Source organism: Podarcis bocagei (assembly GCF_964188305.1).
Source record: "Podarcis bocagei genome assembly, chromosome: 1".
Classification (NCBI taxonomy): Eukaryota; Metazoa; Chordata; class Lepidosauria; order Squamata; family Lacertidae; genus Podarcis; species Podarcis bocagei.
This window is the reverse complement of record NC_138125.1, coordinates 115,369,250-115,392,274: the sequence shown is the minus strand read 5'-3', so window position 1 is coordinate 115,392,274 and position 23,025 is coordinate 115,369,250. Positions and strand designations below refer to the sequence as shown.

At 42.4% G+C, this 23,025-nt stretch overlaps 1 protein-coding gene across 2 annotated transcripts in view; it reads left to right on the top strand.

The window, feature by feature from the left end:
• ZNF804A (zinc finger protein 804A) overlaps positions 1 to 23,025 on the top strand; it is a 273,397-nt gene that overhangs the window by 198,032 nt on the left and 52,340 nt on the right. The window contains exons 3-4 of one of the 2 annotated variants that reach the window (XR_014009741.1): positions 5,383 to 5,513; positions 13,568 to 18,494. Coding sequence is in view for 1 of the 2 variants with exons in the window: in XM_081200230.1 (XP_081056356.1) it covers positions 5,383 to 5,513; positions 13,568 to 16,826 (3,390 nt within the window). In the remaining variant the exon portion in view is untranslated. Of the gene's footprint in view, positions 1 to 5,382; positions 5,514 to 13,567; positions 19,092 to 23,025 lie in introns of those variants that run through there. The other variant, XM_081200230.1, reaches the window with a different exon arrangement.

Genomic DNA, 23,025 nt, shown 5'->3' with positions numbered 1-23,025 from the left:
TTCAAAGACCTTCTCAGATTCTACCTTTTCTACCTACTCCCCCAAGTTCCCATGCTCTAATGCAGAGGGGGCTAACCTCCAGCCATGGGGCCCAAAGACTCCACTAATTTTGGCAGCTGTGGAGCAAAGAAATTAGCAACAGGGTAGATGGACATGGTTAAATCTCTCCACCCAGCCCAGGCCCTGTTGAGAATACAGTTGTCCCTTTCCTACTTTCCTATCCCTGATAGGGATGCAAATTGCCTCCTATCTGCACAGATCAGCTAAGGAGGAGGATGACCTGTATGTCCTATATCTGTGTTAGCGTGTGTGAATGCAAGAGTGTGTGGTGGTTATACCCACCACTGGTATGTGGAGTGTTCCCAAGGGTGAATACACCGTTTGGGCCAAAAAAAAAAAAATTTAAGTTACAGTAGAACAGAAGTGACTAAAGTCTGTAACCAGACCTAAGCAGTAGGCCATCCCAAGACATTTTACTGTCTAGAGCAGCCTTTCTCAACCTGTGGGTCCCCAGATGTTGTTGAACTACAACTCCCATCACCCCTAGCTAGCACTGCCCCCTCCAGTGGTGCCAACTTCTCAAGATGATTGAGAGGGGCCAACACAATATCCTGATATCACACAACATCATGAGGAGTCAGGGGGTGGAGCCAAATGCCATCTAAATTTTGAGGGGGCCTGACTGGCACCTATGGTCTCTTCCTACTCCATGTAAAAAAACCTGACCAAACTGATAGTTGAATCTTACTGGTAGTATGACAATCTTATGCTATCTTAGGAGGTGAAGGGCAGGCCATGTAGCACACATTGCCCTGTCTCCAATACTGCATCGCTCTTCATAATGGCATGGCTGTCATTTGACTAAAAGTTGCTGGCAATCAGAGTTGGGGGACACAAGGAAAGCGCTGCTGGAGTAGGCCAGTGGCCCATTGAGTCCAGCATTCTGTTCTCACAGTGGCCAACCAGAAGCTTATGGGAAGCCTGAAAGCAGGGTTTGATCACAATAACACTCTTCCCATTTGATATTCCCAGAAACTGGCATCTAGAGGCATGCCTGTTCTGGCTTCCCATGGGAATCAGGTTGGCCACTGCGAAAACAGCATGTTGGACAGCAAGCATTTGACTTGATCCAACAGGGCCCTGATGTTCTCATTCTACATGTAACTGAAATAATAGTCCATCTTCCCCCATTTACCACCTGCCTTGCTTTCCTCCCTTTCCTCCACAGCTTCCCCTGTTTCATATTCTAGATACATAAGCCCCTTAAGGCAGGAACTTTTCTTCCTCTGTCATAAAGGAATCTAAAATGCATTGTGAGTCCCTGTCTAGTCTCCAGGAATGAAGCTAATGTGTTTCTCAGTATCTTTTTTTTATTAATGTATGGGCTTTCCACATTTTAATGCCATTTTATGCTTTGTTACATGTCCTTAAACAGCTCTTCCATTTGCAAGCTAGTAAAAAAGAAGGTAAGAATGTGAAAGAAGCACTTAATCCCAAACTTAAACAGGCTGTTTTCTGTGGGTGTAGTCTTAGGCAGACCTAGTCACCGATTTGTAAGTGTAGTTTGGCAGCAGAATATATATTTGTATATATATATGCAAATTTGTAAGAATTCTGCTTACCTTTAACCGTAACACTGTGTTGCTCATGGCACCACCCCACCGCTCCTGGAGACCCAACAGCTGAGTACCACAGCCAGTGGAAGACACAGCAGTCTCTTTCACCAACTGGCGAATTTTGAATTTGGTTTGCCTGCGAACTGATCAATAGCAGATGGATCCAGAGATTGGCACACTCAGGGAGTGGAGCTACAGAGTTGACTGAGTCCCTTGGGGACTTCATTCAGGTCCACTCCCACTTGTCACCTCAGTCATCAGATCTTCCACCCACCCACCCTGGAGTTGGGCTAGCCATCACTGGCGGTAGTGTGCGTTTTGACCTTGTCCACAGAACGGACACTCACTGTTTCCCTGGTGGGCATTGCTTGAGAACCATCGCTCTCCACCTCCTTCCCGGCAGCTGGACCCACATATTCGCCAGCTGATGGGAAGCTCCCCCCACCCGGTGCAGCCATGGGGGCATGACTGCCTAGCCAGAGAGCCAGGTTTTTAAAAATAGTTTCACCAGTTTAAGTCTGTGGTGTGGATGTTCCTGATGTCCCAATCTGCACAGACAGGAGAAGAATATCTTTAATACCAACCGAGGGGGTTGCAACTGCTACCATCAATCCTCAAACAAAATAAGAGCTGGGTCTTATGAAATGGAGCCTCAGTAACGTAGCATTCTGTAGTATAGTGCAGGCTATCAAATATTCCAAAGTCTTGTCCAAAATGCCTAAGTTTCATTGTTTCTAGCTTGCAACAGACGGGAATGTTTTTCGCAAGCTCCACCTGGGGAATACTTACAGCAGAGGTCATGATTATTTTAACTTCCAAATCATTTATTTGTACCCATCAAGAGTTCCCTGAAAAGCCACGCAGAGCTACTGAAGTGACAAGTAATACCCATTAACCCACGAGTGTAATATTTCACTCTGCTCTTTCTCGGCATCTTTTTAAGGTTTATGACAGCATCTGAAGAGACAGATGGCATGGCGCTAGTATCACTCAGAATGAGAAAGGGAGTACACCAAACTACTAAAGGGTGAATAAATTAGGTTCATGCAAATGTGCTTCACAAAGGTTGCAGTTTAAGGGAAAGGAAAGGAAATGGAGAGGAGTGGAGTGGAGGACTCCTGAACAGCGGTGTGCTTGCTAGGTGCTTGCTAGGGAAGAGCTGTAGACCAGCATGCAGAAAGCTCCAGGTATCTCCAACTAGGTCTGGGAGACACTCTGCAGAGTCACTGTCCATCAGACAAGACTCCGTTTGACAGATCACTGGTGTGACAACTTGGCACAACACAGGTTCCTATGTGCCATTATAAATCTATGGGCCATTATAGATAATAGACTTAAATCAGACTTATGAAGAATTGTGTAGATGTGAGTTTGTGGAAGCACAGAGCACAGGAAGTGACAATGTTAGGCAAATTAGAACTATAGTGGATGGTCAGGAGTGAAAGGTAGAACTCAGAGCGAGTTGTTGTATTGGTTTGTTTTCCAGCCCCTAAATTCAGCTATCAAAACAGGCCTTTGCTAAGGCCTTTGATGGATATTAACTCCTAGACTAGCTTTTAAGATGTAGTCAACTATGTGAATGGCTGCCATTTTTATTTGCTTGCCTGTTCATGTTTTCTGATATTATTGTGCAGAATGATGCTGTTGTAATTGTTCTCAATTTGGGGGTTTTGGAGGGTTTTTTTACCCCACCCTGGGATCACTTGTGAATAAGACCAGTTTAGAAATATTTAAAATAAATGAATAATACAAATGATCAGATGGATGAAAGTTGCAAGCTCCTTTTGCAAACACCCTTGTTTATTTCAACATATACCTTAAAATACTAAGCCTAGTTTTTTTGAGTGCAGATGTGCCAAAGCAGTTGGAAGTAATTCTGAGGCAACACAGTGGGGCAAGGACAGGGGCACCATTGCTATCCATAGTGTAAATATTTGTTTTGAAGATTGTCCTTAATAAAGTTGTGTAGCATTTGATTGTCTCATCTGTCCATTTTAACCACTATGGTAGAATGTATTTACCTTTCAAGATTGAAAATGTAATTGGTTAGATTTTTTGGGTTGTTGTTTGGATTAGGGTCAGATTGGAAAGGCTGAACTTTGATGAGCTTAATAAGCTTGTCTGTATAACAAAAGAAGACCCCAATTTTACTGCACACCCCCCAAAAAAACCCACATACATACAAAGGTCCTCTCTATATGTCTGTGCCATCATAGAGGAAACCTTAAACTGTTTCCATAGCCATTCCTCAGATTAGGAATGGGGAACTAATTCAATTCAGTTCACATTTAAGGGTGAACTTGCCAAATTTGCACTTTCGGAAACATTATGCAAACCAACTTACAATGCACACTTCTCTATCTATTGCAACGCAATTCTCCAAGTAATGTGTACAGAGATGCATATACTGGGATAAACTGTACATGCATTAGTGAAAACGTCACAAAAATACATTACATTGAAGACAATTGCTTTGCAAATAATGTATATTAGGCCAAATTACACCCCCCAGAAAGTATCTATTTACACTAAAATTCTGATTAATTTTCATAAGAACTTTTTTAAATTAAAAAAACAACCACTAACTGGTGTGGAACAGTAGAGAACTCAACTGAATATTTGGGACAACTCAGTTAAAACACTAAAAAAAAAATTAAGGATATAAAAAAACAATATAAAAGCAATTTAAAAGAAGAAGCCCTCTCTGCTGAGCAGCAGCAGTAGTCCTTATAAAACCTGGCCCCACCCTGGACCAGGTGGATAGAGGCAGTAGAAGGGCCCTCAGGCTCTCAGTAGGGCGGATGGTGGCTCCTTTGTCCATCCACCCCTCTAACTCCCAACAGCAGATCTCAGGTTTCAAGCGGTAGTTTAATTTGTGTCTTTGGTCTCTGTCTCAGCTTGGTCTGAGGGAAGTCTGCCTGTTCCTTGCCAGAATGGAATCCACCCCAATGGACCTGCAGAAGAATGCTGCCTTCTCATCTATAATTTTGAAATCTGTGATTTTAGGATTTATATCAAGAGTTCTTTGTTTTTTATTTCAAGGCAGCTAGTTCCCTACTTGCTTTATATTGAATGCTTTGGATAAATATCTTAGGGCACTTCTTGTTGAGCACTTCCTTGAACATTCACCTTGGTTTTGAGGTAGATTAGATGACACTGACTGTTTAAGTGAGCATTCATTCCAAATTGTCTGCAGTGAGACTAGATAATGGTGCATCAAAACAGGAGTTGCCTGTGCTTTCCAGAACAATCTTTTTTGGGAACCAAGCCTGTTGTTAAAGTTCTCCCAATCAGCTATAACCGTGCAACCTGAATTTGCTGGTATGTGATTGAATTCCACCTAAAAATATTGACATTGTGGAAGACTTGTAGCTGAGTAACAAGAAGGGCCAGTCCAAGGCATTTGGTGCTTGAGATGAACCACAAAAATGTATCTTCCCTCCTCATCAAACTTTTGGAACTAAACAATACCCCATAAATAAATTTAGAGATAGTAGTATTAGGTCATTTCCTTAAACAAAACCATTTTGCTACCAAAACAATACACAAGCAATCATGAAGGACTAGCAATTGAACGAAATGCCATCATAGATATGCTAAATTCGGGGGCTACTCTCAGTTTGTATAAATGCATAAATCAGAGGGTTTAGTGAGAACTGAAAATAATGGCTCCTTAAATTATTTTGCAATATTTTCTCTCTTTGTGCATTAAATGTTTCTCTCCTCCCCATTTTCCCCTGACCCTGCTTTCACTTGTTCCTAATAGAGACTCAAGGAGCTGAAACAGAGGGAGTTTGCCCGAAATGTAGCTTCCAAATCAAGAAAAGATGAAAGGAAGCAAGAAAAAGCCCTTCAACGCTTACACAAGTTAGCTGAACTGAGAAAAGAAGCTGTGTGGTGAGTGAAAAGTTATTGAAAGGTAAAAAGTACAGGGAAAGGGGAAAGAATATTCCAGATGACATGATGTGGCAGAATGCCCCATGACTATTAAGATCTCAAACCAGAACAAAGTAGCTATATATTTTTGGCACTCTCTGAACTGTATGTTGCAATTAGATGTGGCACCATGCAAAGAAATAAATGTTTTAACATTACTTTTTCAACAGAGCTAAAATGACAAGTATTTGAGTTAAAAACATGTCCTATATATATTTAATAAATCAGGCTTAGCAGTAGAAAACATTAGGAAACTAGGTCAGTCATTTGAATTTTGACAGGACACCACTGATGAAGAAAGGAATACGCTGGCTTGCTGCTAGTCTACGCAATATTGCACAACCCAGTTCAATTCTGTAGTATTCATTCTGAAATTTGGGTCCTTTTCTGCTTTAAGCAGTTTATTGATAGCAAATGTCCCATTGTGCAAGCAGATATGAACTTAGCTTCTTCAAAGTCAAATCACTGGACACTTTAGTTGTCTACTGGACCAATGTTGTCTACTCTGATGGACTACAGGTCTACAGAGTCTCTGGCAGAGATCCATCCCACCACCTGCTACCTGGTGATATTATCACAGAATCATAGAACTGTAGAGTTGGAAGGTACCCTAAGGATCATCTAGTCCAAGCTCCTGCAATGCAGGAATCTCAGCTAAAGCATCCATGACAGATGGCCATCCAACCTCTGCTTAAAAACCTCCAAGGAAGGAGAGTCCACAGCCCCCTGAGGGAGTCTGTCCCACTGTCGAACAGCTCTTACAGAGAGAGGAGGTTCCAGTGGTTGAGTCAAATCCTGCAAAGGAATTTGCCCATGTAAAAAAATCTTCAGGGTCCCAGGGGAAAAGTGGGTGCTACAGTGGGAAGTGTCGCGAATTCTTCACGCCGATTTAGCAGAAAAGCTCAGAGTTCCAGGTTCTTCAGTGCGGTATTATTTATTGTGAGCTATATAGACAAATGTGAGCTCTGGGTGGCGCTGTGGATTAAACCACAGAGCTTAGGACTTGCTGATCAGAAGGTCGGCGGTTTGAATCCCCATGACGGGGTGAGCTCCCGTTGCTCGGTCCCAGCTCCTGCCAACCTAGCAGTTCGAAAGCACGTCAAAGTGCAAATAGATAAATAGGTACCACTTTGGTGGGAAGGTAAACGGCATTTCCGTGTGCTGCTCTGGTTCGCCAGAAGTGGCTTAGTCATGCTGGCCACATGACCTGGAAGCTGTACCAATAAAGCGAGATGAGCGCCGCAACCCCAGAGTCGGCCACGACTGGACCTAATGGTCAGGGGTCCCTTTACCTTTACCCTTACTATATATAAAAATATCTACAGAAGCAGTTCATACAGTCAGACAGAGTACCTGGCTGCACCTTAAGTCAAATAGGAAGACTCTTTCTCTCCGACCACACTCCTCTACACCACCACCTTTACTGCTGGACAGGTTTCCCTTTTAAACCGATGACAGCCAATCAACTGTCAGCACATTACTGCTGAGTCATTCTGACCCAGCACCTCCATAGAAGGTATTGCAGGCTGATTGCATCAGCTAGCAAACTCAAGCCTGCAGACTTACTACCTCACACAGCATTCTGTGGATCCCAACAGGAAGATGCTGATCACTGTAGACTGATGGCAGAACATCCCTAATTTTCCTAATTTTCTCTCCCCCTCCCCGACCCTCAATCAGTACTGCTGGGAACATGCAGAGTAACAAGCAGATGATCTGGTCCAACACGCATTTTTATCATTGGTAGCCTCCCAGCATCCTTTATCACTAGTAGCATTCCATCTTTCATCTCAGTTTGCAAACATCCATATTGCTCTCCCATCTGGGATTGCATGAAGCCATTGTAGACATCGAAATATGTGTAGCAGCAATATAAGGATATGCTGGGTGGGAAGAACGAAGTCAAACATTTTACTGCATTAAGCAACCGCTTCTCAGTGTCACAAACCATATATACTGTGGAAACGGCAAACAGAGGACCCCTTATGGCTGCTGCTTTATGTCACACTTTAAATGTGCAATTCGTGTTACAACTTTTATTGAGGTGTGTTCACACATTCAAACTGCTAATAGCATTCACTTCATCACCACAAATCATTGCTCTTAGCACATTCTAAATTGATTGGCTGCCATTATGAAGTATTTTCTTGTTGCGCTGACAGGCAATTATGCGTGATGACTGAAGTCCTATATTTTCCTTCATTTCTGACATTTTTTAAAACAATAAACATGGGTTTTTTAGTGGACTTCCAAGTGGAGAGATCTGAATTGTCATGCAAAACTGCTCTGAGATTTACTGCGTTGATAAGAAAGAACAGCTCTCTAAGACAGAGCCAATAACATACTGTACCTCACGACCAGGGGGAGCACTGACAAAAAAAAATCTGAAAGGCTGGAGTACCCAGCAATGCATCCTCCAGATGTTGTCCAGGTGCCATGAGACCCAGACAGCACAGCCAATGGTCAAGGATGATGGGAGTTGTAGTACTGCAACATCTGACTGGAGATCATCACATTGGCTCACCCTGATTTAAGAGAAATGTCATCTGACCACTTTTTCAAAAATATAGATCCGAGAACTGAGAATTTGGGTTATCAAGTGTGTTTTTTATATAAATATTTTTATTAATGTTATAAAACAAAATTATAGGAACATAGCACACATTTTCTCAGAAATACATTCTTTTTGGACTTCCCTCAGCTCTTCTGACAATCCTCCGTTTTGATTATTTCTTACGCATTTCCTGATTTTATATTGCCTTATAATAATAACCTCCCCCCCACTCCCTTTTTTACGATATTTCCAATATTAATTTTTCACAGAGCTTCCTGCAAACCAACAAACGTTGTTTGTTCATCGCATATACTTTTCAAATAATCTACAAATTTACTCCAGTCCTCAGTGAACTTATGGCCCTGTCGGTTTCGGATCTTTCCTGCTAATTTGTCAAGTTTTGCATAGTCCATTAGTTTCATTCTCCATTCTTCCATCGTTGGTAATTCTTCTTGTTTCCATTTTTGGGCCAGTAGTATCCTTGCAGCTGTTACCGCATATAAGAAAAGCTTACATTCTTTTTTATTTATTTCATTTCCTACCATACCTAACAGAAATGCCTCTGGTTTCTTTACAAATGTATATTTCAACATTTTTTTTCAATTCATTATATATCATTTCCCAGAAGCATTTCACCTTTTTACACTCCCACCACATATATAAAATGTTCCCTCTTTTTCTTTACATTTCCAACATTTGTTACACACTTTATACATTTTTGTTAACTTTACTGGTGTGATAGAATTTGGGTTATCAAGTGTTAGTTGTAATTCCTATGAATTATATACCCCTTTATACTCTTTTGACAGTTATCACAACCATTTCACAGGTTGGCAACTAACACTGAGGTATACACATAGATACCCAGCTTGCTGAGCAGCGTCTTGAATCTATATTTCCCAAGACCTTTTCCCAAATCCTGCCTGCTGGCCTATACTTCTTAATGGCAACTTTTGTTTCTCATCAGAACTGACTAATAACCCCCTGAAAATAGTAACGTTTCCTATTTCCAATTAATGGGTGGCATGACTCACTTCCTTAAGATATCCCTGTAAATCGTCGTCCTCCTCCTCCTCCTCATCATCATCATCCTTGCCCTATGGTTGCATTCAGCACCCCTGCTCCCCTCAATTCTGGATTTGAAGAATAACCCATCAGGGATATTTGTAGATAAAGCAATTAATCACAGAAAGGCAAAATGAGTGACCTTATAGTCTTCTTCCAGACCCAAGACTCTGCAATGAATTGGCTGCAGACCACGAACAATTCAAACTAGAAATAATTTAAGCCCTGTAGGTTACTGTACAGCTGAAACAGTTTAAATCCAAAAACTCTGATTTAGCATGTTGCCGGTTGGGGTGTGTGTTGTTATTATTTTACCCTTACTCCTCAGGCCTTTGTAACCTTTAAATAACTCACAGCCAGAGGTCCGTATCCAACTCCTCATGCTGTGCTAATGATCACATTATACCTAATGGTATATTTATTAATGGCGGTGCTTCGGAGAGAGAGGAGGACAATAGATCAGCCTATGTGTATACATATCTGAAATTGCAAGCTGGACCCCTGGGGTACTGTATACATTTAGATACTGCTATAAATGTTTTAGAAATACAGCTAAGAGCTCTACATGCTACATCAGAGAAAATGCAAACCTGTCTGGTATAGGGTAGCTGTGCTCGGAGAGCAACTATTTAAAATGACCATGGGGGGTTCCATACTTATCTTCACTCAACAACTCGTGTGTCAAATAAGATGTGTTTAAAAGTCATTCCAAAATTGCTAGCGCAACATGCATTCCCAAAATGTCGTTAAAAACACAGGGGAGGGGGGGTTGCCGATCAGTGGCAGGGGCCATGCTTTGCATACACAAAGCTGCAAGTTCCGTTGTAAGCATTTCCGACGAAATGATCAAGGATAGCAAGACTGTCTGAGAGGCCCTGGAGAGCTGCTGTCAGTTGGGCTTTCCACCAAATTGCATACAAAGTGAAATTTGAGACAAATGCAGAAGATCTTGTTCAGTCAAAAGATCTGAAGATGTTTCGAGGGAAGCTAAAATAATTCTGGCAGGTGGGATTTTATAGAGTAGGGAAATTAGTGCCCTATCCTAGGCATGGTGCTTTGGCTCATTATAATAAAGTCCTGTGCCATATGATGTCCAAGTGCCCCTATTTTCCAGGCACAGTCCCTGATTTACAGAAGCTGTCCCAGTTTTTGATTTGATCCCAGAATGTCCCTATTTTCCTTGGGGTGTCCCTATTTTCGACAGAGAAATGTTGGACAGCATGCTGTACAAATTAAAGATTAAAGAGATTTTGACATATAATTTATGCCAAGCTCACAACCTACACATCCAGAAAGGAGACTTGAGGCATAGAATAGGTTAAAGGATGTATTTCTTAAAATGTTAACAGAATGGAGGGTATGCATTCCAAGCAAACAAGTCAACCCAATCAAACAAATTCAGATTTAACAGACAGGTGAGGACTTTGTCAAAATCCTCAACCAATCTGGACATGAGCTGCAGCCTTGCACTGTGGCTCCCCAGCTAAGGTCAGTGAATAAAAGACTCCCTCTTCATCAGAAAAACCTTGTGTATGGTCCCCACAAGTGCATGCAGACTGTGCAGCATTCACCTGTGTGTGTACTCCAGGCCTCAAGGGACACTCCTCCAAGCCTTCCATGTACAATGTAGCAGCTGGTCCCTGAAGGGTGTCCCTAGCCCAATACTGCCTCCATAAACCTAGACTTTGCACCCAGCTTTCTTATCTACCCAGACTCAATGCCATACTGGCAAGAAAGCCACACCTCTCCCTGAATGCCAATCAAATTTACTCAACAGTGTGAAGTGGGGGGGGGGGAGACCCTAACAAAACAAAAAAAATCCTACTCAGCTCCGGGTGATTAGCCTATAATTTCAAATTTCATAAAGGGTACCAATGGGCAAACAGGAGGGGGTCTGAAGGAGGAGCTACCTTAAAAACCTCTTCCAGACCACCTCCTATTTGCCCACTGATACCATGTGACCAAGCCCCTCTCCCTTCCCCTTGGGAGTGGCAGGCCTTGCATTTCTTTCTTGAAGGGAAGGGTGGGAGCAAACATGCCCTGCAGAATTGCCACACTGATGTTTACCAAAATATACATACTTGAGAGACAATAAATCCCTAGTGTTATGATTCACAGCTGCAATATGGATTTTCATAAATATGTGGAATGGGATTCGCTTAAGAAACCCCATCAGGAGAAGCCCTGTGCAAGGACTTCTGCTTGAGCCATGGGGTTCCACCATCCCTCAAAGAATGACTTGATGGGTTGTTAGGAGAACCCACAGAACAATGGGGAGGAAGGAGAGACGGGATTGTCCCATCTGGCTAATTGAAATACTTGCAAAGACAGAACGTTTGCAAGAGGGCAACACTGAATTCCACCTTTATTGATCAGTGGGGAGAGGGGTGCTTACATGTAAATTAGGTCTGGTTCATTCACACATTCAACTGTAGCACGTAGGTGTCATGTTCACTGAGAAATAGGTAAAAGTCCCAGGTTCACACACATTCTTCTCACTGAACCTTCACCAAATGTGAAGTCCCACTCATGTAACGTACCAGTTTCCATTTCCCCAACCACAATGGACAGATAGCCTTAATTTGGTGTACTTGTGTGTAGGGCTCTGTTCATGCTGAAGGCTCTCCCCACGGTGGTGGAAGACACTCCAGTCCAAGGTTGGCAGGGGGTGGGCCAGTGTGTGTGTGTGAACCAGACCAAAAGTTGCCATTATGTTTCTCCTAAAGAAAAATTCAAGACAAATTTTGTCATTCCAGCGTAATGGTGTGGAAGACCCATAGAAAACTTCCAGCTGCAATTCTGTCCTTGTCACTTTCAAATAATTGTCTAGTTCAGTGGTATAGATGTCTTCCTGACTTCTTTGTAAGAGAATAAGAACAGAAGGGAGCTGGAGAATAAATGACCAGAAAGAGACATGGTGTCTTATTCTCTCCCCCACCCTTTGTTCTTTTCTTTTTCTTTTTCTTTTTTATTTCCAGAGAATAGAACCACATCAGGCCAAATGAAACCCTTGGCATCTGACTATGTGCTCATTTCCTCCCAGGGCACAGAGCTGTTATATAAAGTGTGGTTTGCCATATTGAATGAGAATGGGTGGGAAACCTGGAAATTGTTTTTGTTTGTTTTGCATACTTCACAGCATGGAAGAGTTCTAAGACCTATCTATTAATACATTTCTTCCATTTTTTAAAAAGAGGCATTGCTTTAACCACAGTGTTAATTAGAACCATAGAACTGTAAAGTTGGAAGGGACCCTGAGGATCATCTTGTGCAACCCCATGAATAGGCAGCTGTCCCATATGGGGATCGAACCTGCAGCCTTGGTGTTATCAACAGACTCTAACCAACTGAGCTTATCTAGTCCATGCTTTGGCAAAGGGCCCTCTGCCAACTCTAGAGACCACTGCCTGGGTTCATCCTCTTCCTCCCTCCTGCTGTTGCCTCCCCTCTCCAGCAAGCACTGAAAGAAGGAGAAGTTGCTTTCAATCTCTCTTTGGGCAGCTGCACATCGTGAGCCCTAAGAAAGGCAAGCAAATGGGGGAAGCAGCAAGAAAGCAAAAGACGGTAGCTCCCACTTATGACATCTAAATCAGGTTCCTCCTAGACACTTGAGCAGTGGCGGAGGGAAGGGGGCAGGCGGAGGTCCGCACCAGGTGCCATCTCTAAGGGGGTGACAAGAAGGCACCCTGCCATGGGCTCGCCGCCCGCCATCGCACCACCCGCTGCCGTGTGAGAGGGAAACAGCCCAGTGGCACATGCTATGTACTGCGCATGCGTCGCCGGGCAGTTTGCCCCGCCCCCAACACCCCGCACCGGGTGCCGGTTACCCTTCCTTCACCCCTGCACTTGAGCAGACATTGATGGTGCTATAAACCAAATGGAAGCCTATTTTGGCATTAAGCCAAGGGTAGGCAACCTAAGGCCTGGGGGCTGAATGCAGCCCAATTGCCTTCTAAATCCATCCCATGGACGGTCTGGCAATCAGCAAGTTTTTACATGAGTAGAATGTGTCCTTTTATTTAAAATGCATCTCTCGGTTATTTTGGGGGCATAGGAATTCGTTCATTCCCCCCCCCCCCAAAATATATAGTCCAGCCCACCACATGGTCTGAGGGACGGTGGACTGGTCCACAGCTGAAAAAGGTTGCTGACCCCTGATAATGATGGTGGTGATATACAACCCTCTGTAGCAATTGGAACTCACGGGACCTACAGGAGAGTTTTGCAGGCAGCACTTGTGCACAGAATTGCCTTCAGATGCATGCGTATCTTTTGCCTGTAAAATGTCAGGATTGTGCTGTTTTAGGAAAGGTGACATTGTTACTGCACTGCTAGCTTTGCATTTCAAATGCTTCTGAACTGCATTTACAGAAAGTGTATTCTTGTTTTCTTTCAGTGCTCCAGGGAGTGGCCCTATGTTCAGATCCACGACAGTTACAGTCCGAGATAATTGTAACGAAATCCCTCCACGTGCCCTCATCGACTCTACTAAAAAGGAGCAAGAATTCAACTTTGCATTATTGCACAGCTCAAAGACGGCTGACAATGTTACATCTGTGGCTTCTTCCTCACCTGAAAATGCAAATAACAGCAAGCCAGACATTAACAAGCCTGGGGATCAAATGCAGGGGCTCCATGGACATAAAGTGGGGTTCTCTTTTGCATTTCCTAAGAAAGCAGCAGTCAAGCTGGAATCATCGGCCGCTGCCTTCTATGAATACAATGATGAAACTTCGTCTGAACATGGGCTTAGCAGAAGAAGCCGGTTTGTTCCTGGACCTTGCAACCTTCAGGTTTCACTGAATGAAGAAATGTCTCTGTGTTCTGAGGAGAAACCCAATTCTATTGTTCCACTAATGGAAAAACATGCTGATGAATCTCTACAAGTACAGGAACCACCAGATGAACCACCCAGTGAAGGAAACATGATAAAGGACGTCATGGAATTAAGATCTCCTGCTTCTCATTTGAAAGAACCTGGGCTTGGCGATTCAGAGGGCTTTTCTGTTAATTTAGTTTCAGCTGCCTCACCAGATGAAACATCATCCAAAGTTGCCCTTGGGAACAAAGCCCTCCCTGCAGAAAGTAATAGTGATGAGCCCAATGGAAATAAATGCACAGGTCTCCCTGTGAATGAAAACTGTTTATCACAGCAGGATATCCAGGAAAAAAATGATCAGAACCTGAGCAGCGATTCACCAGCCGCTGAAGTTGAAATTAAAAAATGCTCATCGGATGGACTGATGCCAGCAAATTCTGAGGGGGAAACAGTAGCTTTTCCTTGTAAGCAAAATTCACAAAAGAGACCTTGTGAGCCATTTGTTCCTGTGCTTAACAAACATGGATCAACCATTCTTCAGTGGCCATCAGAAATGTTAATTTACACAAACACAGAGCCAGTCATTTCATACAGTTGTAATCCATTATGTTTTGACTTCAGGTCATCAAGATCGAATGAATGCCTCGAGAAAAATAAACCTCAATCAAACCATGATTTGAGTTTAGACTGTCCAGATAAATCTCTTTTAGCAAATGTTGATTGTGCATCTCACATTAACACACATCCATACAATGATGAAAAATTAACTACGACGGATGCTTCAGTGGCAGAGGATTGCAGCCTCAATAAAAAACAAGATGGCCTAAGCCTAGATACTTTGTGGATGATTGGAGAAAATGAAAAATGTCATAATTCCCCAAAATGTATACATGAAAGCTCATCAGAACAGCAAAACAAAGCCTGGATAAAAAGAACACATGAAAAGTGGTTTCACAAAACCAGGAAGAGGAAAAGAAGAAGAAAGCTATGCCACCACCATTATGAGGAGGAAATTACTGAGGCAGATATTAAAATTTCTCCCTTACTCGAACAGCAAAATAACTGTGCTGATATTGATAAACATCCAAAACTTCATAATGCTCTGGAACAAGGCACTGGTGAAAATGGAATGGGAGATTCAGTTGTGGAACTCTTTCAGCAGACATCTGAAACTTTCCAGGTTGAGAACAGTGACTGTGGTGGAACATCCACACAGGTCCATGGAAACCAAAGTCTACATCCCACTTGCAACATAAAAGACAATAGGGAATTCTACATTAACTCTAACCAAGTGTGGAGAAGGAGTAAATCAATTTCTCACAGACAATCAAATAAACCAGGTTCAAGTTCTGGAAGATGCAACTCAGTTCATTCTGGAGCATTTTGTAGTTGGAGAATCAGAAGATGTAGCAGTACCCCAGACCATAAACATTTAGACCATTTCCCTGAAGAAAAATGTGTGAATCAATCACAGCCCACGAAGAGAGCATATCATTCTCTCACAGAAGAGCCAGAGAGGTCCCATAGGAAACGGAGACATCATATGTATTCGTGTTCATCAGATGAAAGTTCAAATGCACTGACCTGTTCCTCAGAAGAGAATCTGAGGCAAACATGTAACTTAGCAGCACCTTGTAAACCTAAACGGAAACGAAGGAGAAAGAGAGCAAGAACTCAACATGCATTTAGAGAGAGGGCACCAAGAAGGAATGTCATTGTTGAGTCTCCTAAAAGGGTGTGCACAATCAATAATTCCCTCAAACTATTTACTGAAGAAAACACAGAGCAAACAAAAACACCTTCCATCACAGATGATGCAAATGGTAATATGGAACAAACAATCCAGTCAGTAGAAAGTCAAACAGCTCCACAATCTGAACATTTACTTTCATTAGAAAATATCAAAGGTTCAAACTCTTCCAGTACAGAGAAAACTACCTCTCTGGAGGAATCTACATTTTCTTCTTCTTCTGTTACCGAATACAGTGTTCAACCAATGGTGAAACCCCAAAACATGCTAGAAGAAGGAGAAAAACCTGAAAGCCTGAGTGTTCCCGAAATGCAAGCTCCTAATAAAGTGCCCAGTCTTGAAAGAAACTTTGATCAGCCTCCTCCTAAAGCATATCTGTGTCATTATGAAGTGGCTGAGGCTATGCCCCAAGAGAAACTCAACCCATCAGTCAACGAGTGGCTACGGTATAACCCAGGTATATTTAATGCACCGCCCCCTTTGCCCTTTAAAGAAGCACATATGAACAGTCACACTTTTTTAACCACAGAGCAAATTCTTGCCCCCTTCACTTTGCCCGAACACACATTGCTTTTGCCTCCGGAAAGCCACGACAAGTTCAAAGATCTGCAATGCGAGGCCTACCACCAGATCTTCCAGCAAAACATGCTCGCTAGTAAGATGAAGCTGACCTTTCCTCCAGCTGCAGTCCAACCTTCCAATGCCCCTCTGCAGCCCTTGCCTTTGCAGCAGCCTCTGTGCTCTACCTCGGTCACCACAATCCACCACACGGTTTTGCAACAGCATGCAGCAGCAGCAGCCGCAGCTGCAGCTGCTGCAGCAAGTACATTTAAGGTCCTTCAGCCTCACCAACAGTTTCTTTCCCAAGTCCCAGCTCTTTCACGGACACCTTTACCTCATCTGTCAGTCGGGCCAAGACTTTGCCCTGCAAGTCACACAGCCATCGTTGGCCCACCCCAACTGCCCCTCATTCCAGCTTCAGTTCTCCACCCAAGCCATTTGGCATTTCCCCCATTGCCCCACACACTGTTCCCTTCACTCCTGTCACCACATCCTGCAGTCATTCCTTTGCAGCCACTATTCTAGGCCTCATGAGAAGCAGTCAAACTAGAAGGACAAGTCTTCGATTGAAGATACATCAACACTCTTCATCAGAACCATGGACAGATCACTCTACCAATAGACTGAGCTTAAGAGGTTGCAAGAGCATTCTGATATAGAAGAATTTGCTATTGGTTTAAAAATGCAAATATTTATATGTAAAGTGCAGATTCATAATAAAATTAAAGCACTGAATAGTCTAATATTAATACAAACCACATATGTATAGATATAATATATGTATGTATATGTATGTATGAAGATCATGTCTTAAAAATATACTAACATGTATATAAAATATATTTATAGTACTGTAAGTTATGTTGTAAAGTATGCTCCTGGTTTTTTTTTAAATTATATTTGTGTATTCACACCTAAGTAATGTTTAGACAAAGCTGATGCACTATGTTTTGTACAACATCCCTTATAACCATAAATATAGTGAGAACTCTCTCTTGCAATAATTTTCTTTGTTACAGATTTAACGATCTTTTTTTAAGAAAACAAAAATCACGCATTGTGGGCCTCATAGATGGTTGCTTTCTGCCATTTAAATGGTAAACTCTTCTGTGTTTGGGTAACCAACTTTCCCTTAGCCTTCTGTGATTTATTATCATGGCTCAGAGGCTAAAACCTAGAGGGGAACAATCTTACTGAGAGGATGACAAAGGGTAATAGATCTGATTGTATTAGCAGCTTGATGCTGCGGAGACAAATATTGCTCATTTGCAGAGTGTGCTGGCACTCTCTTTTGTTTTTTTAAGAAAACATTCAGAGGAAAAGCAAGCACAAGGGACTGCTTCCACAACACACTTCTAACAGCCAGCAGCTCCTGTGGTCTGCAGACCTCCTCTGAATTGCCTGGCTGTCTAAAACACACTGACAAAGCTCCGTCAGCCTGAGTAGAGATCAAGTAGCTCAGCAGAACCTGGACCAAGGGAACTACTGGCGTTGCTGCTCATCTCAGCATCAGAAACAGTATCACTGACTACCACATGCACTGCCAGGTTATAACAGACATATTGATGGCTATGAGCATCAAAGGAGATGCTGCCAACAGGAAAATCTTAAGTATTTTCACTCCTTTCCCTTACTGCAGGAGCATTATGACTTCCCTTGCCAACCAGGAACACAGAGTGGTTAAATTAACCATCCAGTTACGGCAAGTCACTGGGTTATTCCATGTTATTCCAGAATGTTACAGTGGTGGGTGACCTGTACAGCCACAACACAACAAAGAGAGCTTTCATATTACTGCAAGCACAGGTCTTTTCAGCAACGCTAGTTCACATATTGAGCTGTCAGTATCAACTGGACGGTAAACCAACGAAGCATCCCTCGGGCATATTAATATATTACACAGTGAATGCAAGAAGCTGGCAGTCCAAGCACCACCCAAAGGGCCAATGTTACAGATTGCACCATAGGTGCACACTCTAGAATTGGTTACAATATTTTTCCCAGTTGCACCACCATGGTGTGTGTGTGGGTGTGTGGGTGTGTGTGTGTGGGTGTGGGTGTGGGTGTGAAATCAATTGCCACTTTTGGTTCTTTGAGGATGAAAGAAAGAAATAGTTTATGGCTGCCTTGCAACTGTTCAAGGCATATCTCTCTGACAGACTGGGCATAATCTAGCCAATAGCCAAGTCCTTTGTATCCTCCCAATCACAGCATTGGTGATGTTTTCAATCTAAGATAGTCACAAGGAAAGACCCAATCTTTGATCTGGGTTGTAGATCCAGCCAAGAGGAGTGTTCCTTCAATGGGAGTCTCCTGCATAATTATTGCTAACAGATGAACATTTGGGTACTGGGTCAGTATTAAAATCAGATTGTGGGACACAAACTATTAAAGTATTTCTTCAAATAGTGCAATACAGTGGTACCTCAGGTTAAGTACTTAATTCGTTCTGGAGGTCCATTCTTAACCTGAAACTGTTCTTAACCTGAAGCACCACTTTAGCTAATGGGGCCTGCACCACCGGAGCACGATTTCTGTTCTCATCCTGAAGCAAAGGTCTTAACCCAAGGTAATATTTCTGGGTTAGCGGAGTCTGTAACCTGAAGCGTATGTAACCCGATATTTAATAAATATCCCGAGTGGGACCAAGTATCTTTTAAAATGAAATGTCAGTATTTTTACCTATCGATTACAGTAGTTTAAATTTATCTATCTGACAGCACAATCATTTACAAAAACAACTCCAAATGCGTGCAGTGGGGTTTAGGTAAGCAGGTAAAGGATTTCAATTTTAAAAAATAGCAGTTTTTGAACAGCCACACCATTTCAGAGAAAGGAACTGTTCTGATATGTAATTTCTGTACTCAATCAGTCCACATATGTAGACTTCTTAAGTATTTTCACTACAATTCATGCTGTCAACATCTAGCAAGGAATTTAATGCTTTTTTTAAAGTTGCCATTTCTTTAAATCACCTGGGTCTACAGAATTAATTAATCTTCAGATTGCAATGATAAGCCTAAATTAGGCTATAGATTTTTGTTAAATTGCTTCCCATTCCCCAAACACCTAAGCTGAAAATGATTGAAAAGTTAATATGTTCCACCCAAATGAGAAATGTAGGATTCCCCCTTCTCAGCCCCTGACCTTGGAAAAGAACAACATGACCAGGCCCCAAACGTTTGGGAGGCATATAATCTCATAGGTAATATGAACTATAGGCGGAAGATCTAAATAGGAGATTTGTTAGCATAATCATATTATCTTGAGATAGCTCAACAATAGGCACTGAATTTGTCACAAACCGTAACTGCTGCATCCTGCAAAGCAGTGAGCCAGTGATTTATAACTAAAAACCAGGAGGATTGGGGAGGACTTCCCAAATGTTGCTGCAATTGCCCTAGAGATGGTATGCACAACTTGCCACTTGTTCAGCCAAATTTGCTCACCATCATGCTTGAAAACACCGCAGTTTTTAGAGTCCCCGTAAGGGACATGGGTGGTGCTGTGGGTTAAACCACAGAGCATAGGACTTGCCGATCAGAAGGTCAGTGGTTCAAATCCCTGCAATGGGATGAGCTCCTGCCAACCTAGCAGTTCGAAAGCATGTCAAAGTGCAAGTAGATAAAATAGGTACTGCTCCAGCGGGAAGGTAAACGGCGTTTCCGTGCGCTGCTCTGGTTCTCCAGAAGCAGCTTAGTCATGCTGGCCACATGACCCGGAAGCTGTACGCCGGCTCCCTCGGCCAATAAAGCGATATGAGAGCCGCAACCCCAGAATCAGTCACGACTGGACCTAATGGTCAGGGGTCTCTTTACCTTTACCTTTAAGGCATTAAAAAATAAGGAACCATACTGGGCTGTCCAACATGGCTGTTAAGCTGCATTTCACTAAGTGTATCACCTGTTATGGGAGCTAGAACCACTACAAAGGGCAACTCTGAGGCTGATTTCATACATATATGTTCAGTAAACACATAGGTGTTTGCCATACAGCAAAGCTTTCTTTGCAAAGAAACTAGAATGAGCTTCACTGCCTGCCCACTACTTGTCCCCCCCCCCTGCAAATGATATGTCTCAATCGTTTTCAAGAGATGCAGTTGCAGACAATGTTTTTGATCTGGTCTATCAACAGTTATCATGGCAGCATTCTGACAGTGGTGTCTCCAAGCACGGCAGTTTGGGGGGGGGAGCTGCTCTAATATTGGGGAGTTTCATGGAAGGACTGGGCCATGTGCATGTGGTCATGACTCTGAGTGTGGAGGGTCAGACAATTTTCTTCCAGACAAGGAAGGACATACATGACATATAGAGAGAGAAGGTTAGCATATAGAGAGATAAGGCTAGCAGCACTTTCAGATGTGAATCAACTTTCACAAATGAACTAACAGAAGAGCATACTAGGCTATCGGCCTTGCCTCTTCCTCCATCACAACTGTCTCCTGCTGTTCCAGCAAAGCTACACTTTTCTTTCTTTTTATTTTTCACGGTGGGTCTTTCAATGTATCCGTGAACCTTCCCAACCTTGTGACCTTCCAATGCTGCTGGCCTGCAACTCCCATCAGCCTCAGCCAGCATGGGCAATAGTCAAGGGCAATGGGAGTTGTAGTCCGAAACATTTAAAGGAACAGTAAGTTGAAAATATCGGGTAAACATTGCAGTGAGGCCTACTCACCTACATAGCACACCATTCTTGTTACCCAGCATTGATTGTTTCAGGCAGTATGACTTCCCCTGCTTTGATAAAAGTTTGCATAAACTGCAACCAGCCCATTGCCTTGTACAATGCCTTGGACAATGGGCAATGGAAAATCCTTTTCCAGTCAGCCATTTGTCCAGACCTGATGATTTCGTACTGTAATCTGTTGATATTAGTGTTTCCCAAGCATTTGACACATGGGCCCTTCTTTTCTGGATTAGAATTCAGAGGCACACCTTTTTACACACACACACACACACACACACACACACACACACAATCTATCTGTCTAGAGCAGGCATGGCCAGACTCAGCCCTCCAGATGTTTTGGGACTACAATTCCCATCATCCCTGACCACTGGTCCTGTTAGCTAGGGATGATGGGAGTTGTAGTCCCAAAACATCTGAAGGGCCAAGTTTGGCCATGCCTGGTCTAGAGTGTTCAACACCCAGGAGAAATAAGAAGGCATTCTCCTTGAAACTGCATTAAATCTTGGTTATATGGCCTAGTTAAACACCTTACCCCTTTTGCTCGATCTGCTATGGATGGGGGTTGATTTTCTAGGTACTAGGGTACTTCTGGGATCCCCTCACAACACCTGTCAGCTGTAGGGCAGCTATACCAGGGATTCCAGGGACACTTTTACTCTATTGGTAGAGATGGATGAGGTGGAGATGTCAGTGCTGCATGGACTTTCCAAATGTGAGAGTGGTGGATGCACCCAACATGGTGGCTTAGTTTTTTCAAGGCACATGTAATGCCCTGTTCATGGCTGACTAGTTTGTCCTGGCACACAACTTGGGAATCACTAGTTTAAACTATGTTAGTCACATTTAGGTCCTATTGAAACCAATGGGGCTTATGTTAGTTGTGATTAACTTGTCACATCCCCCCGCCCCACCCAGTGGGACTGTAGTGTGACCAACTTAGTTTGGATTCAGCCCATTCATTTTATTTTCATTCCTGTATATTGTTTCAAGTATCTGTATATAAGGACAGTATCCAATGCACATGGTGTATGTTCCCCTATTGTATAGTTTTGTCATGTTATTTTAAGTCTTTTCTATTGAATTTAGAGACAATTTTTTATAAAGCAAACTAAAAAAAGGTTGTGAATAAAATGTCATTAACTGTATAAAAAATAATGCAACTTGCTATACAATATGTATATATTAACATTTTGTAGAGCATCCTGGATTTATGTATACAGCAACTAGATGCTTAAATATTATTTTTCCTGATAGTTTTCAGTCTCCTTTTTTTGCTCTTGCTATATACTTTATAAAGATTTAATTCTCTCTCCTTTGTCGGCTAGCGACACCTTTCAAGTTTCTTAGGATTTATATTTGCAAATATGAACTAGGGCTTTTTTTGTACTTTCAATTGTAAAAAATAAATTGTATCTGCTGTACGAATGATACGACTTCTTGTTCAGGATGTTATATTCAGTCTTCACTGCTGAGGTTTCAAATTTATTTTCTACTCAGTTTCTAAATGATAGATCATCACTATAATCCATTGGAGGGGAAACCAGACCACAGACACAGCTTTTAAATCTTTGTCTGCTATTAAAGACTTCCAACATGCCTGCACAGCTCATTGGTTCCATGCCTAGCTCCAGGGAAGTTTTGCCTTCTGCATTTCAGAGTCTTCGGCATCAGTTTGCTATAATACAAATCTTACTAGAAAACTACTGAAGCCAAACTTGCACATAAGACTTTATGAACATTTCAAGCTGCTTTGTAATGAGTCCAATCGTTGGTCTATCTATCTCAGTTTGGTGGGCAGTAATTTTGTCAGATCTCAAACGAAAAAACCTTTTCCAAGTCCTTAGATCCTTAAACTATAGGTTCCAAGGATTCATGGGACTTTGTGCACACAAAGAACATTCTCTGCCACCATGCTACGACCTCCAAGACACCTTTTTTCATTACTAAGTTATAGTTGCACTTATTGTGTGCATCTCTGCACTTTTCCCATAAGCAAAAATCTCTTTTTTAATATAACTTTCTAAAATGTATCCCA